The sequence below is a fragment of the Oreochromis niloticus genome, linkage group LG19, assembly GCF_001858045.2.
Source record: "Oreochromis niloticus isolate F11D_XX linkage group LG19, O_niloticus_UMD_NMBU, whole genome shotgun sequence".
NCBI classification, from domain to species: Eukaryota; Metazoa; Chordata; class Actinopteri; order Cichliformes; family Cichlidae; genus Oreochromis; species Oreochromis niloticus.
In genome coordinates this window covers 4,426,321-4,438,627 of record NC_031983.2, presented here as the reverse complement: position 1 = coordinate 4,438,627, position 12,307 = coordinate 4,426,321, and the positions used below count along the sequence as shown (strand labels likewise).

The window sequence follows — 12,307 nt, the reverse complement described above, 5'->3', positions numbered from 1 at the left end:
CACTGGGATGTCGTTCTTGGAGAAGACTCTCCTGAGTTTTTCTCCTTAGACCACACCAGACTACCTTCCACCATCGCTCCATTGTCCAGTTCTGATGCTCACACGCCCATTGGTGGTGGTTTTGGTGGTAGATGGGGGTCAGCATGGGCACCCTGGGAGGTCTGCAGTTATGCAGCCCCATTTGCAAACTGGAATGCAATGTGTGTATTCCCACACTTATCAATTGAGCTATCAGTAATTTTTAAACCAGCATCAACTTTTTTGGCAATTTGAGCTATATTAGCTTGTCACAGTTACTCCCTGTGTGCATCAGTGAGACTTGGCCAGTGATGACCCTGTCACTGGCTCACCACTCTTTCTTCTTTGGACCATTTTGATGGATACTGACCACTGCAGACCAGGAACATCCCACGAGAACTGCAGTTTTGGAGATGCTCTAACCCATCTAGTCACATCACAATTTGGCCCCTGTTTTTCCTGCTTCTAACACATCAACTTTGGGAACTAGATGTTCACTTGATCTCTGATATAGCCCACTCACTAACAGTTGCTATCATGAAGAAATATCAGTGTTATTCACTTCACCTGTGAGTGCTCATGTTATACCTGATCAGTGAATTGCACTGGAGCAGCCCTTGAATTTATATAAGAGTTGATAATTGAACCATTTATTTTACCTGTAAATAAGACCACTAATTGCTCAGCTTGACCGGTGATATGAATGGTTAAATAAACCATAAAGCCATAAATAAAGTCAAACACCACAGTCTTTTTTTTTTTTTTTTTTTTAACCGAAATTGTATTCAACACAATTTGTAAATATCATGTGACACTTTACAGAACATTCAGATTGTGTACAAGACTTAACTCTTCCACCAAACAATGCAGTAATACCAGCAGAGAGCCCAAGAGTGGGGGGGTTGTCCCACTCCGGCTGCAGTGAAGATGACAGATCAGTTTTAAAGGTGCTGTAAGTTGGCGGTGAGCGTTATTGTTTCAGGACAGCGACTCGAGCTCAATAACGTCTCAGAAGGGCTGTTTGAACGGAACATCAATTATTCATCCTCTCATATGTACAGTCTCTTTGACAGCCGCTTCACACGCTCCCCGTCAAATCTGCTGTATCAGTGGAATCCGTCTCCTCATCGTCCTTCTCCGTCAGCAGAGGACAGCGCGTGCACCAGACACAGACATCCGTTTTTCGATTCAGGGACCGAACTCACGGGGACCGGAGAAAATGGAGCGTTTTGTCAAAATAATTTACGGAAGACTATTTGTGAATCACACTTAAAGTGAAAGCTTTTCCTATTTCTCAGCCAACAAAGGTCACTAATACACAGAAACATTCCGAGAAGGGTGTGAAAAAAAATCTGCAATTGTGGATATTTAACACATTTTACTATAAAAAATATGTCATTTATCAAATCTCAGTAGAATTGTGTTGGAAAGTAAAACCTTTCACATATGATGATGGAAGGTAGTGCAATATAAGAGATCATATGGTAAACTTCAATGAACAATTCATTCCCATTAATTGCAAACTTGACCTTAAAGGGGACCTTTTTGCTTTTCCTTCTTTTCTATCACACTAACATATTTTATGTTATTCACTATATCAAGGAAGGAAATCATTTTCATGAACTAAGCAGGATACGGTAAGTAGGCATTATTTTGAACTGTGAATCGTACGACGTTGCTCATTTAAGAGTTCAAGAATAAAAATACGGAGTGAGAATGAGCAGAATGGGTCCCCTTTAAGAATATTTTGTCCAAGGCCAGCAGCTTAGCTGAACCTACAAAACCATTTACTAGAAGGTGATTTGTAGCACACGCTAGTTTCCAATTGGAATTGGTTGAAGCTACAAGGAATAGCTGTTTGGAAAAGTAACCAATTAAACTATTTGTTTTACTTTTCTGGATTAGATGACACAGCTATTTTCCACAAACGTTTCATATCATCGCGGCAAAGTGCTCTTCCCAAAATTGGCACTCCAGCGATGCACTGCATATTAAGTGGAAACATTTATATGTAAGTTCTAGGGTAATAAAACTATTAGTGATTTAATAAATCTGTTGAATTTAAAATAAATAATTGATTTAATGCTAATGGAGTTTAAAAAAAAAAAAAGAAATCTCCCTTAATGACTCAGTATTTCAATATAGAGTTGCTTCTAGCTAGCTCTTTTTTTCCTTTTGGTTGTTCACAATAAAATATACAAAGTTTTTTCAAAAGTTTCTTCTAATAAGATCTCAAATTTGAAATATGTATTTTCATCTTTTTCAAGTTCAGCTCTCATTGGTCGGTGGATATCGAGGCATCATCTACTGGTAAACAATTCTTCTTCGTCTGTAGTTTAAGCTACAGTCCTGTGCTCCTCCTTCTTAAGCACACATTTAAGTATGAAACTTCCGTCACAGTGGTTTAAAAACATCATGTCTCTCTGTAAACCCCGAAAGCTGTCGGCAAACTCTCCTCCTTCTCTCATCTGAAGGCGAGGGTTTAAAAGAAAATTTACCCCCCCCCCAAAAAAAGTACAGTCTACAGTTTTTTCTCTCCACTCAGACGAAATCAGCTGTGTATTACACAAACATCATGAAAAAAGCAGGGAATGTCCAGAACAGCTGCAGGTCGCCCACAGTGCCTCGGGTTATAGCAGCAGCAGCAGGAGCAGCAGCAGAAATGCAGGCAGGTCAGAAAAACGCCCCTCCTTAGATCAGGACAGGGTGAAAACTTTTTTTTGTTTGTTTTTCAACTTTTCTTTCAGTTTTTCCAGAAGCTTCGACAACCAGAAGGAACCCTGCTGCCCTCTCCTGCGGTTTGGAGGTTGAACACTAGGTGGTGACACCCCCTCGTGATCAGCCGGAGCCGCTGGAGCTACCGCCCTGCTGCGCCTTTGATGCTGAAACAGAAAAAACAAAGACATTCAGAAATGAAATTCTGTCTCAAGATATAATTGAAAAGCATTTGCTGTGGAAATAAACTGTGCTTTGTCCAGGGTTCGTTCGTACCTGTGAGGTCTCTGAAGCGTCTCTTGGCCTCAGCTCGCTCCTCAGAGTCGAAATACCAAACTGTGATGGCGTACCTGAAACACAAACGGCAAGAACAATGTCTTCAGTGGTTGCCACTGCTGTCTGTAACAACCAGTGTGTGTTAATAAGGGTTAAGTTTTTGCTAATTAATTTGTCATGTTTTAAGGAAAATTACAATACATTTAACAAATGCCAACAAAGGCAGATGCAAAGTGAGGACTGCATCATGTCTGTAGTAGTTACAGAAGAAGCTGTCTCATGAATTGGGGTACTGATGGATTGGTTGGTGGGTTACCTGGTGGTATAGGAAGGCTGCACTTCATGTGGGTTCCTGCGGTCTGACCAGAAGAAGAGCAGCCTATCAAAAAGTGGCTTGATGTCTGCCACGTACGACTTCCCTTCTGGAAAGATCCTGAGGATGCCGCCATGCTCCTGATAAACAACAGCAGGAAAGACAATTAAGTTCTTTTTCTCTCATTTCTATTCACTCCTGTCCCCGGACAGAAACCAATAATGTACAAATATTCACGTCTTAATTCAAATCAGTCACGATCACTTCCTCTGATTTTATCAAGTCAAAGGAAGCAAAAAAACTCATATTGATATCATCAGAGATCAAAGTCAGAAACTTCACTATTCACTCAGCTCACAATCAGACTTGAAATCATAAAAAAAGATCAGAGATGGTGGTCAAACACGAAAAACTGAAAAGAGGGTTAGATAAATGAATAAATGAACAAAGTGTAATAAGCACCTTGGCATTCCAGTTCTTGTTGAGGTAGTAGATGCAGGTGATGCAGCGTCCATCACAGTTGGGGTTGTCCACGTGTTTGACATAACCCGCCCCATTTCCTGGGTAACACGCCACCATAGCCTAAACAGACACACACAAGCAGAAATAATTAGAGCACTCCTGTGTCACTACACAAAACCCTGTTGCTTTAATGCACTTCACCACGAGCTCGGACATCATAGAAAGTGCTAACATTAACTCCTATTTTTTTCTCATGTGTTTTTATTATTTGACTACATTTCACAGATAAATAAACTTTTTGCTTCACCGATTTAATTACGAAACACAATGAAAAACAGCACATACAACAGAATTGATTAGTTATTACTTGGTTACTTTTTATTTTTGTTACCACCAATATTGTAATTATTCATAATTGTGGTTCTCATCAGTAGAATTTAACTGAGGCTTTGTAAACTTGCGAGCTGTCACAACTTCTGCTCACATTTTTCACAAATCAAACCATCAACACATCAATCAAGAAAGAAAAGAAGTGAAGTTCTGAAACTGGAGTATAATGGAAGGAACTGATGAATAGTAAAAATACTAAAATATCAGGAATAAAATTGTAGTGTTAACAGGGATAACAGGAAATAAAAATGTACTAGACTGTTTTTTTTTGTCGTTTAGCACAATTTGTTGTTATAAAATGATCATTTCCTATGGCTTGTTTTGGAAATATAATAACATAATATAAAAACAAGTAATGCGGAACGAGTACAATGGCTGATATAATCTTCAAAATAAAAGCTGGCGTGTTGAAAATCAGTTATGCTGACACAATTACACATACTTCCTCTATGTGTGTGCGCACCAGTGTGTGTGTGTGTGTGTGTGTGTGTGTGTGTGTGTGTGTGTGTGTGTGTGTGTGTGTGTGTGTGTGTGTGTGGTGGTTATTTGCTAATATTTCTCGTGTCCAGATGTGCTTGTTGTGGTTGCATGCCTACACACCGAGTTGCACGTACACATGTATGTGTACATATGTGCGTGTGTATATGCTTGTGTGCGTACGTGCTGCCAGTCAGTATTGGGAGGAAATTGGATCAGCCTCGCTTGTGGTTACAGTAGTGATAAGAGGCCATAATAGTTTTGCAAAGACCGACAGATTTCCCAACACAACCAGGAATCCTGATGTCACTGAGATTTTGGCCCCATCATCTATTTGTTCCACTATCTTTTGAAAATGAGCCATTTCTTTTTACATGTTTAACTTTTTACATGAAAGAAATACTAAAACTAGAATACTAGTTCTTACAAACCAGTGTTTTGACTACAGAGTCCATATAATTAATTGCTTTCTTTGAAGCAATAAAGAAAAATTAAATAATAATAAAAAAATTACAATAAATATTCAAAGAAAAAGAGTTTGTTTCAGTTAAAATGGAAACCTTTTCCAAACAGGACATGGGGGTTGGAGCTAGGGGGGGTTCCCTGCATCCCCTGCCTGCAGCGCTGCGACCTCATAACCCCAGCAGGAAGTGTCTGATAAGCCCAGAGTAAGAGACGAAACTATGAGACATGAGACTGTGTCAGAGTCAACAGAAAACAAAGCACAAACTTAGATCCTTGCCGATGAAACAAAACCCAGTGGTCACAAACAGCTGATTCTGTGCTACTTAGGTTAGATGTGCTCAGACTGCCCACTGCATTTAAACAGCTACATCTAGCATTTTACAGCCTGATATTATTATTTACTTAGCCTTGCTGTAAAACACACCTGTCACTTAAATTTTTCCCAAAACAGAAAAAAAATATTAAAAGACAATTTATTCAAGTTTTGTGCAAGTTTCCATGTTTCACCATTTGGCACGGAAAAATCAATCATTTTTTTCCAGAATGTGAACCCTACTTTACAAATTAAAGAAAAAAAAGGAAAAGGATGTTAGAGAAGATTGATGCTTGTTAAAAACACATGTTCCTTAAACGCGCCAAAACAAACATCAGCAGCACTGATTTATGTCAAAGCCTGTTATCTTTACCATCTCTCTGACGTCAACATCGTCACCTGACCACGGTGATTACACACAGACTGCACGCAAGCCCCTCGACCAATGCCTGTAGCTCAACGTACGCACATGTCCAAGACATGAGCGTGATTTGCATTTATTCACAGAACCCCTATAACAGAAAATTATAGAGGCAAAACGGCAGCAGTCACACCGTCAACGTGCTTGCCCTTTTTGTCTTGTGGGATTTTATTGTGAAACCCCCTTATTGTCAAACACATGCGTGCAAAGACCTTCTACACCTTTGCATGCTCCATAGAATCTCATGGAAGCGAACATCCTGTTCACTTCCTTTCCTTTACGATTATCAACACACATGCCAGTTTATACAGGAAGGTCACAGCGTAGATTAACCCCCCGATCCAATAGACCGTTCCCTCGATACAGCATCGACAACAACGGCGCACCTTTAGTAACCTTACTGACGTCAACGTGTACCACCTGATGTCTGTGTTTATACACCCATCGCATGCAACCATGTAGACGCCACACCCCGTCCCTTTTGGGCGCTCTCGCTGTGAAACGCCCCTCTCTATTGCTTTTCATGAGAAGGGGGTCGGGATGGTGGGTGGGTGCAGAAGTCGAGCCCCCGTCAGTGTGTGCGAGGGACTCCAAAATTGCACGTAGTTTCAGGCCTCCCTGGCTGCCAGTGACGACAAACCCCTAGCGCTGATAACGAGCGGCTGACCTGCTCCACAGGCTCGCTCTGAGGGGAAGCGGAGAAATCACGCAAGTTTGTTTACACGCCGCCACTAGGGCACGTACGCGCACACACAGGCTTCATCATCATTACCGTCATCGTACAAGTGAGTTCCTGTAGAATGAAAAAAAATGCGCAGTAACACAGGAGGGGGGCTGGGCGGAGACGAAATGATACACTGTGAGAGGAAAAGGATTGAAAACAAAACGCCTCAGAACTGTTTTTCAATTCAACTTTATCTTATCTCTCTAGCAGAGGGAGATGCAGAGAGGGGGGAAGAGAGGGGCACGGGGAGACGTTGCGGAGGTGTGGTGATGTCTGTGCAGTTGTTTGGCAGGTTTCCAGCCAGCTGATGGCTTAATGACAAAGCTACGTGTGGTGCGTGAGGCTACAGCGTGTGTGCAGCGCCACCCACATCCAACAGCAGCGATTCTGCAACTTTTAGCAAACCCAATCCAAGAGGTTTTAAGACCTTTTTAACGCCTCACAGATACTGGAGCTAGACTGTTTGGCTTCAACCACCTAACAGACTGGTGTCAAGCAATGCTTGGAGCTGGTTTTGACTGGTGAAATTCCCATACTACTTTGGGTGCAATCTTTGATTTTAAATTATGTCCAGCTGCTTGTTCATAATCAGAATTGTATTTCAAACTATTATTAAAGGTTTTTTGTGTCCTCCACACAAAAACTGTCAAAAGACAAATCCTGGTGTTTATTCTCCTGCATCATCTCCACATACAGTAACTCTGTGTGTGTGTCTGTTGTAACCAGGCTGCCCCGTTTTCACAAGAAGTTCTATCTGATAACACATACACACACAAACATGTGATAAGAGCTTACTGTACACTGTGGCACGTGAATGCGTGTGTGTGTGTGTGTGTGTAATGAGGATACTGTATGTGAGTGAGTGAGCTTTAGTGTGTGTTGAGGAGGAGCGAAGGAAGAATTGAATGTGTACGTGAGAATGTCCACTGCTACATGTGCATACCTTCACGCCCGCTCACACGAGTGGGCGTGTACCTGTTCTGCTGTGTCTTACTTACAATGTCTTTATGAAAATTTAAGACAGTTTGGTCACTCTTGCTTTGGGATTTAAAACTTTTAAAAGAACTTTTTGAGAGTTAGGCTTAGTTTTAAAGTTAAGGTCAGGGTCATTCGAGCCCAAGTGATGGTGATCTCATAGAAAAGGACACAGATTTAAGTCTGGCATCCATCAAACACTGACTTGATGTTGTTATTTCAAAAAATTAGCTGACTAGTTGTTGCAGGTTTTTGATATCATTTATCTAACATATTTTTCCATCTGTGTAAAACAGAATATCTGTAAGTGACTGACTGGCTCTCTGTCGCCCCCTTTCTGTTGAGTTTCAGTTTTTCTGCTCCCCTGTAACCAAAATGTGAAGTCTCACATCTTTTAGATATGTTCAATTTGACTTTTAGAAATGTCAAAAAAACAACAACAAAAAAGACAAAACACAAAATGTGAATTTTTGCAAATCTGATCCAAATGAAATTGAGTTATTTTAATAAAATGCGGTCCCAGTCTCGCAGTTCCTCTAAGTGCCACTTGGGGCTGGTACTAAAAAGGAGTCAATGCCCATAGACTCCCGTGTTGAGCATTAAAAGCATATCCTAGTACAAAAAATTATTTTGGCCTCAATGGCTGGTTTCCACTTTCATAAAAACTCTGAGTAGGGGGAATATTTTTATTCAATTCAATTCAATTCAATTTTATTTATATAGCACCAAATCACAACAAAAGTCGCCTCAAGGCGCTTTATATTGTACAGTAGATAGCACAATAATAAATACAGAGAAAAACCCAACAATCATATGACCCCCTATGACTCATCCACCTGGATTTTTATATTAGGAAGATGCCCACACTGATTGGGACCCCATACAGGTAGTCATGAGGTTTGCTAGGCTTGCTGTGACTATAGACGTGCGATTATGTTACGAGGTGACAAACCCTTCAAATGTTTCTTAAAATGCAGCTCATAAATGTGTCTGTCTTTTTCCAGGTTTTGTAGGATGAATCAAGTAGATCCCAAGATTCATTGAGGATTGGTGGTTTGGATGGTCCAAGCAAAGTGGTCAAAGAATTCTCTTCTAAATGTAAGCACTGGGTTTCACTTCACTCACTGATCTAGCGCTACCGATGTTAATATAATGAAGAATTTGAAATTCAGTAAAGTTACATTTATGACGAGAGTCATTACTCAGGTCCAGCACTCTAAAAGTCTTTAAAACAAAAAGCAGCTTAAAATTTGAATTTAATCTTACAGAGACTGTGGCAATGTTATAGGTAATGAATACTACTGTCTTTATTTGTCTTAGGACTGCAAATGTCTAGAGTCAGGGGAGACTGAGAAACCCACTGATGCAAAACTTCTTTGGTATTTCAAAGGAGAGATGATGGGATAGAGGTTTTCCACTGCTGATGACACTCTGGGACAAATTCATCAATGTTTGAGAAAAGGGAAGAGAAACTTGAGTCTGAGAGCACCAGCTTAATGGGTGAGCTGTTTTCTACCAGTCCCTCAACTATAGAAAAACTTAAACCAATTGCTAAATATTTGCTTCCTATATTTAAAGCAAGTATCAGGAACAAAATGTCCTTGAAAATAAGTGTGCCCCCCCAAACAAGATTTTCTCACCCAGTAAAGGGTGAATAGTCAGTTTACCCTTCTTTTCACCTGAAACACACAAAATTATCACAATTTTATTTAGTTTTCTAGCATAATTATTAATAATATTAATAGTGGTTTCAGTATGTTTGTCTCTCAGATGTGGTATTATAAGTACAAAGTGATATGAAACGGAAGTAAGTAAATGTATTTTGATCAGTTAAATTCCACCACTAGCAATTTTTATAGAAATGTATGAAAAATCCATCCTATAATAAAATAATACATTTAATGTAGGCCCTTGAATATTTTATTATACTGTGCCAAAGTGAAATGACTTTAGTCACACAAACTACACTGCTGTTTACTGACTAATTTTAACACTACTGTTAGCTAAAAGGACACAGCAGTTTTTACATGGATGGGGTCTTCTCTCAGCCCCAAATACATCACAAAATCTAAAAATTCTCCAGTAAAAGTAAAACAAATTAGATAAAATAAAGGTTTTCTCTGGCTGCTGTGCACACGGAACAGCGTTGTATCTACACCATCTCACTTAAGGGCGCCTTAGTTTCAGCCTTCAGTCTTCACAACCTACATGCATTATTATTACTACAATACTGCTGTTCATTATCTGTTTGAGAGATGTAGTTGTTAACACATTAATAAAACTTTAGATCTACTTTGAACTGCATTACACTGCATAGACATTGTTTTATGTCAATTCAGCAGTTTATATAGTGCTAGTAAATACAATATTGTCATTATGATGTGGAGGCTCATTCTGGGTCAATGCCCACAGGTTTCTGTTCAGGTTAATAGGTAGAGACAATACATGTAAAAGTAGAGAATGGTACTCCTACGACGGAACCGTAATCTTCACGCCATTAATCATCACCGAGCAGCGGAGAACACCCAGAGGACCTGACCTGATCTCGTAAATTCCCTGCCCTTCCTGGACTGTGTTCTGGTTTCTGAAACACTGGCTCAGGGCCCAGAATTGGTCAGTTACTGAACTACTGCCAAAAGGCCAAAAAGTTACTGAGAAAAAGAAGAACATCCAAGCACAACAGAAAGAAAGAAAAGGAGAGAGGAAAAAAAGCAGAGCTCCAGTCAGTGCCTAGTGATTAAAACAGACCGGAGTTATGTAGTCCACCCGAGCTCACGTCTGCCTTTTTGACAACTAACAGTTTGCTGTAATAAATACCAATATTAAAACCACTGTCACAGCAAGCCATGTTTTTGTGCAAGAGCATTGGTGTGTTTACTTCTAAGCATGATGCACCTTTCCACTGAGCAGCTAGTGGAGGAGAGCATGTGAGGAGTGTGTGATGAGCCAAGCTGTTAAACAAATGAAAGAAGGAAGGCCTGAGATAAACAGCATCTCCTGATCTCAGCTTCACTTATAACCAGCTGCAGTCCAAACCAGCGCACAGCTTCAGCACAATGCCACTAGTGACAGTGGGGAGTGACATCTCCCTTTTTATTTTAAACTGTGAGTTCCAGACACACGAAGTTTATTTTTAACTGCTGACTGGAGTTTGTTGATTGGTGAAAACTACACGAAGCTAGTTGTAAAGTCTTTAAGGTCTAAGTCACAAATAGATGATATTTTTTTTAAAAAAATAGTGAAAGAATTTGTTACTTAACTAAAATGAGTTTACTAAAGTCGGCTTGAAACAGTGTACCCTTTTAAAAAGTACATATCTTATGTATGGTCTTGTCTGTGAAATGTTAGACGCTTACTTCGGCGTTTTACTCACTTTAACTCTAAATAAACTACTCATGCTGTGCTTTATTTGGGCTTTCTGGTTTCCAAACATTCGACAACAAACTACTCATGAAAGCTAGTCTGATCGTGTTTAAAGGTCGGTTCGTATTTTGCTTTCCTCAGTTTTGTCAACTCTGGTCCTCTGCGTCTCCTGTTTGGTCGCCCCCGATCAAATACTGGCACATTTTGGCCCTTTATTAGCTTGTTTTTCTGAATCGTCATGTTGGCTGTAAACCAGGATCACGCCACCAGGCGGTTTCGCTTACCTGGGATCTTTCCCGAATCGCTTTGTTTCCCAGCCTCCCGGAGCAAAAGGAGATCAGCTTATCGATCAGGTTGAGCAAGAAGTTGATCGCCTCGCAGCCGCGCTCCGATCCGCTCACCCAGGCGATCTTGTCCCGCGGATGCTCCTCCGGTGGACTGCCGGGACGGATCCGGCCAGCCGGCCGTCCTGCAGGACTCCGGAGCGGTGCATGTCTTTCACCTGATCCAGCACTGCGCCCCCGGCCAGCTCCCCGAGGAGTCCGTCCACGTAGTAGAAGCCGTATTCCTGCAGGGCCGGGACCACCTGCTCAAGAGCCAAACGCTCCAATTCCGTGTCCGATAAGTGTTCAATGAAAGGCATTTTAACGGTTGAGGTAATCTTGGAAGTTTTAAAAAAACGTACAAAAAGAAACGAGTCGCAGGTTCAAAGTTTTGGCTGTAAAATGATCGATTCGACAAACAGAGAGAGGGAAACCCGTTTCGCCGTCAGCTCTGTTTCTGTGACGGTCTGAATTCAGTCCTGCTGAAGTCCAACAGTCAAGCACCGAGCTGACAGAGTTCACGGAATACCTCTGAAGTCCTGCGTGTCTCCGCTCGCGTTTATCATCCGGCTCTTATTCTGCCCACGACACAAGCGATTAAGCGACTGTACAAGTACACCACATCCGGTAACGGATTTCACAATAAGTGTCGCACTGACTGACAAACCTTTTGCCTCTTGGTGTGTTAATTTTTAACGATGGTCGAGGGGATTGCTATGTCCCCCCTATCAATTGTGTAACAACATTTTTAGTTATTACAAGGATGTCAAGGAACATCAGTTCCAGAAAAAATAAAATGATAAATATCTGAAAGAATAAACCTTCAGCGTGGAACTAAAATATTTCAGTATGAGACTAAACAGGCTGCTATAAAGCATTTCTCATTAATTACTGAATACTAATCAATAATATGATCAAAAGAAATTTTAACAAATCATTTTTGTACAAGTGATTTGTCACGTAAAATGCTAAATATTCTAAGCTCAGTAATAATTCAAACTAATCTGTCACATTACATATACTATACTAAGCATTCTGATGAAATTCAACTGTACTGAAATTCGTCATTCGT

At 40.6% G+C, this 12,307-nt stretch overlaps 1 protein-coding gene across 1 annotated transcript; it reads right to left on the bottom strand.

Moving 5' to 3' along the window:
* Positions 1-1,058: 1,058 nt before the first annotated feature.
* Positions 1,059-11,983, bottom strand: egln3 (egl-9 family hypoxia-inducible factor 3). The gene is given in 6 exon segments (XM_003451204.5): positions 1,059-2,900; positions 3,010-3,083; positions 3,326-3,462; positions 3,785-3,904; positions 11,197-11,330; positions 11,333-11,983. Coding segments are annotated over 6 exon segments (732 nt in total). The 5' UTR covers positions 11,556-11,983; the 3' UTR covers positions 1,059-2,856.
* Positions 11,984-12,307: the final 324 nt, after the last annotated feature.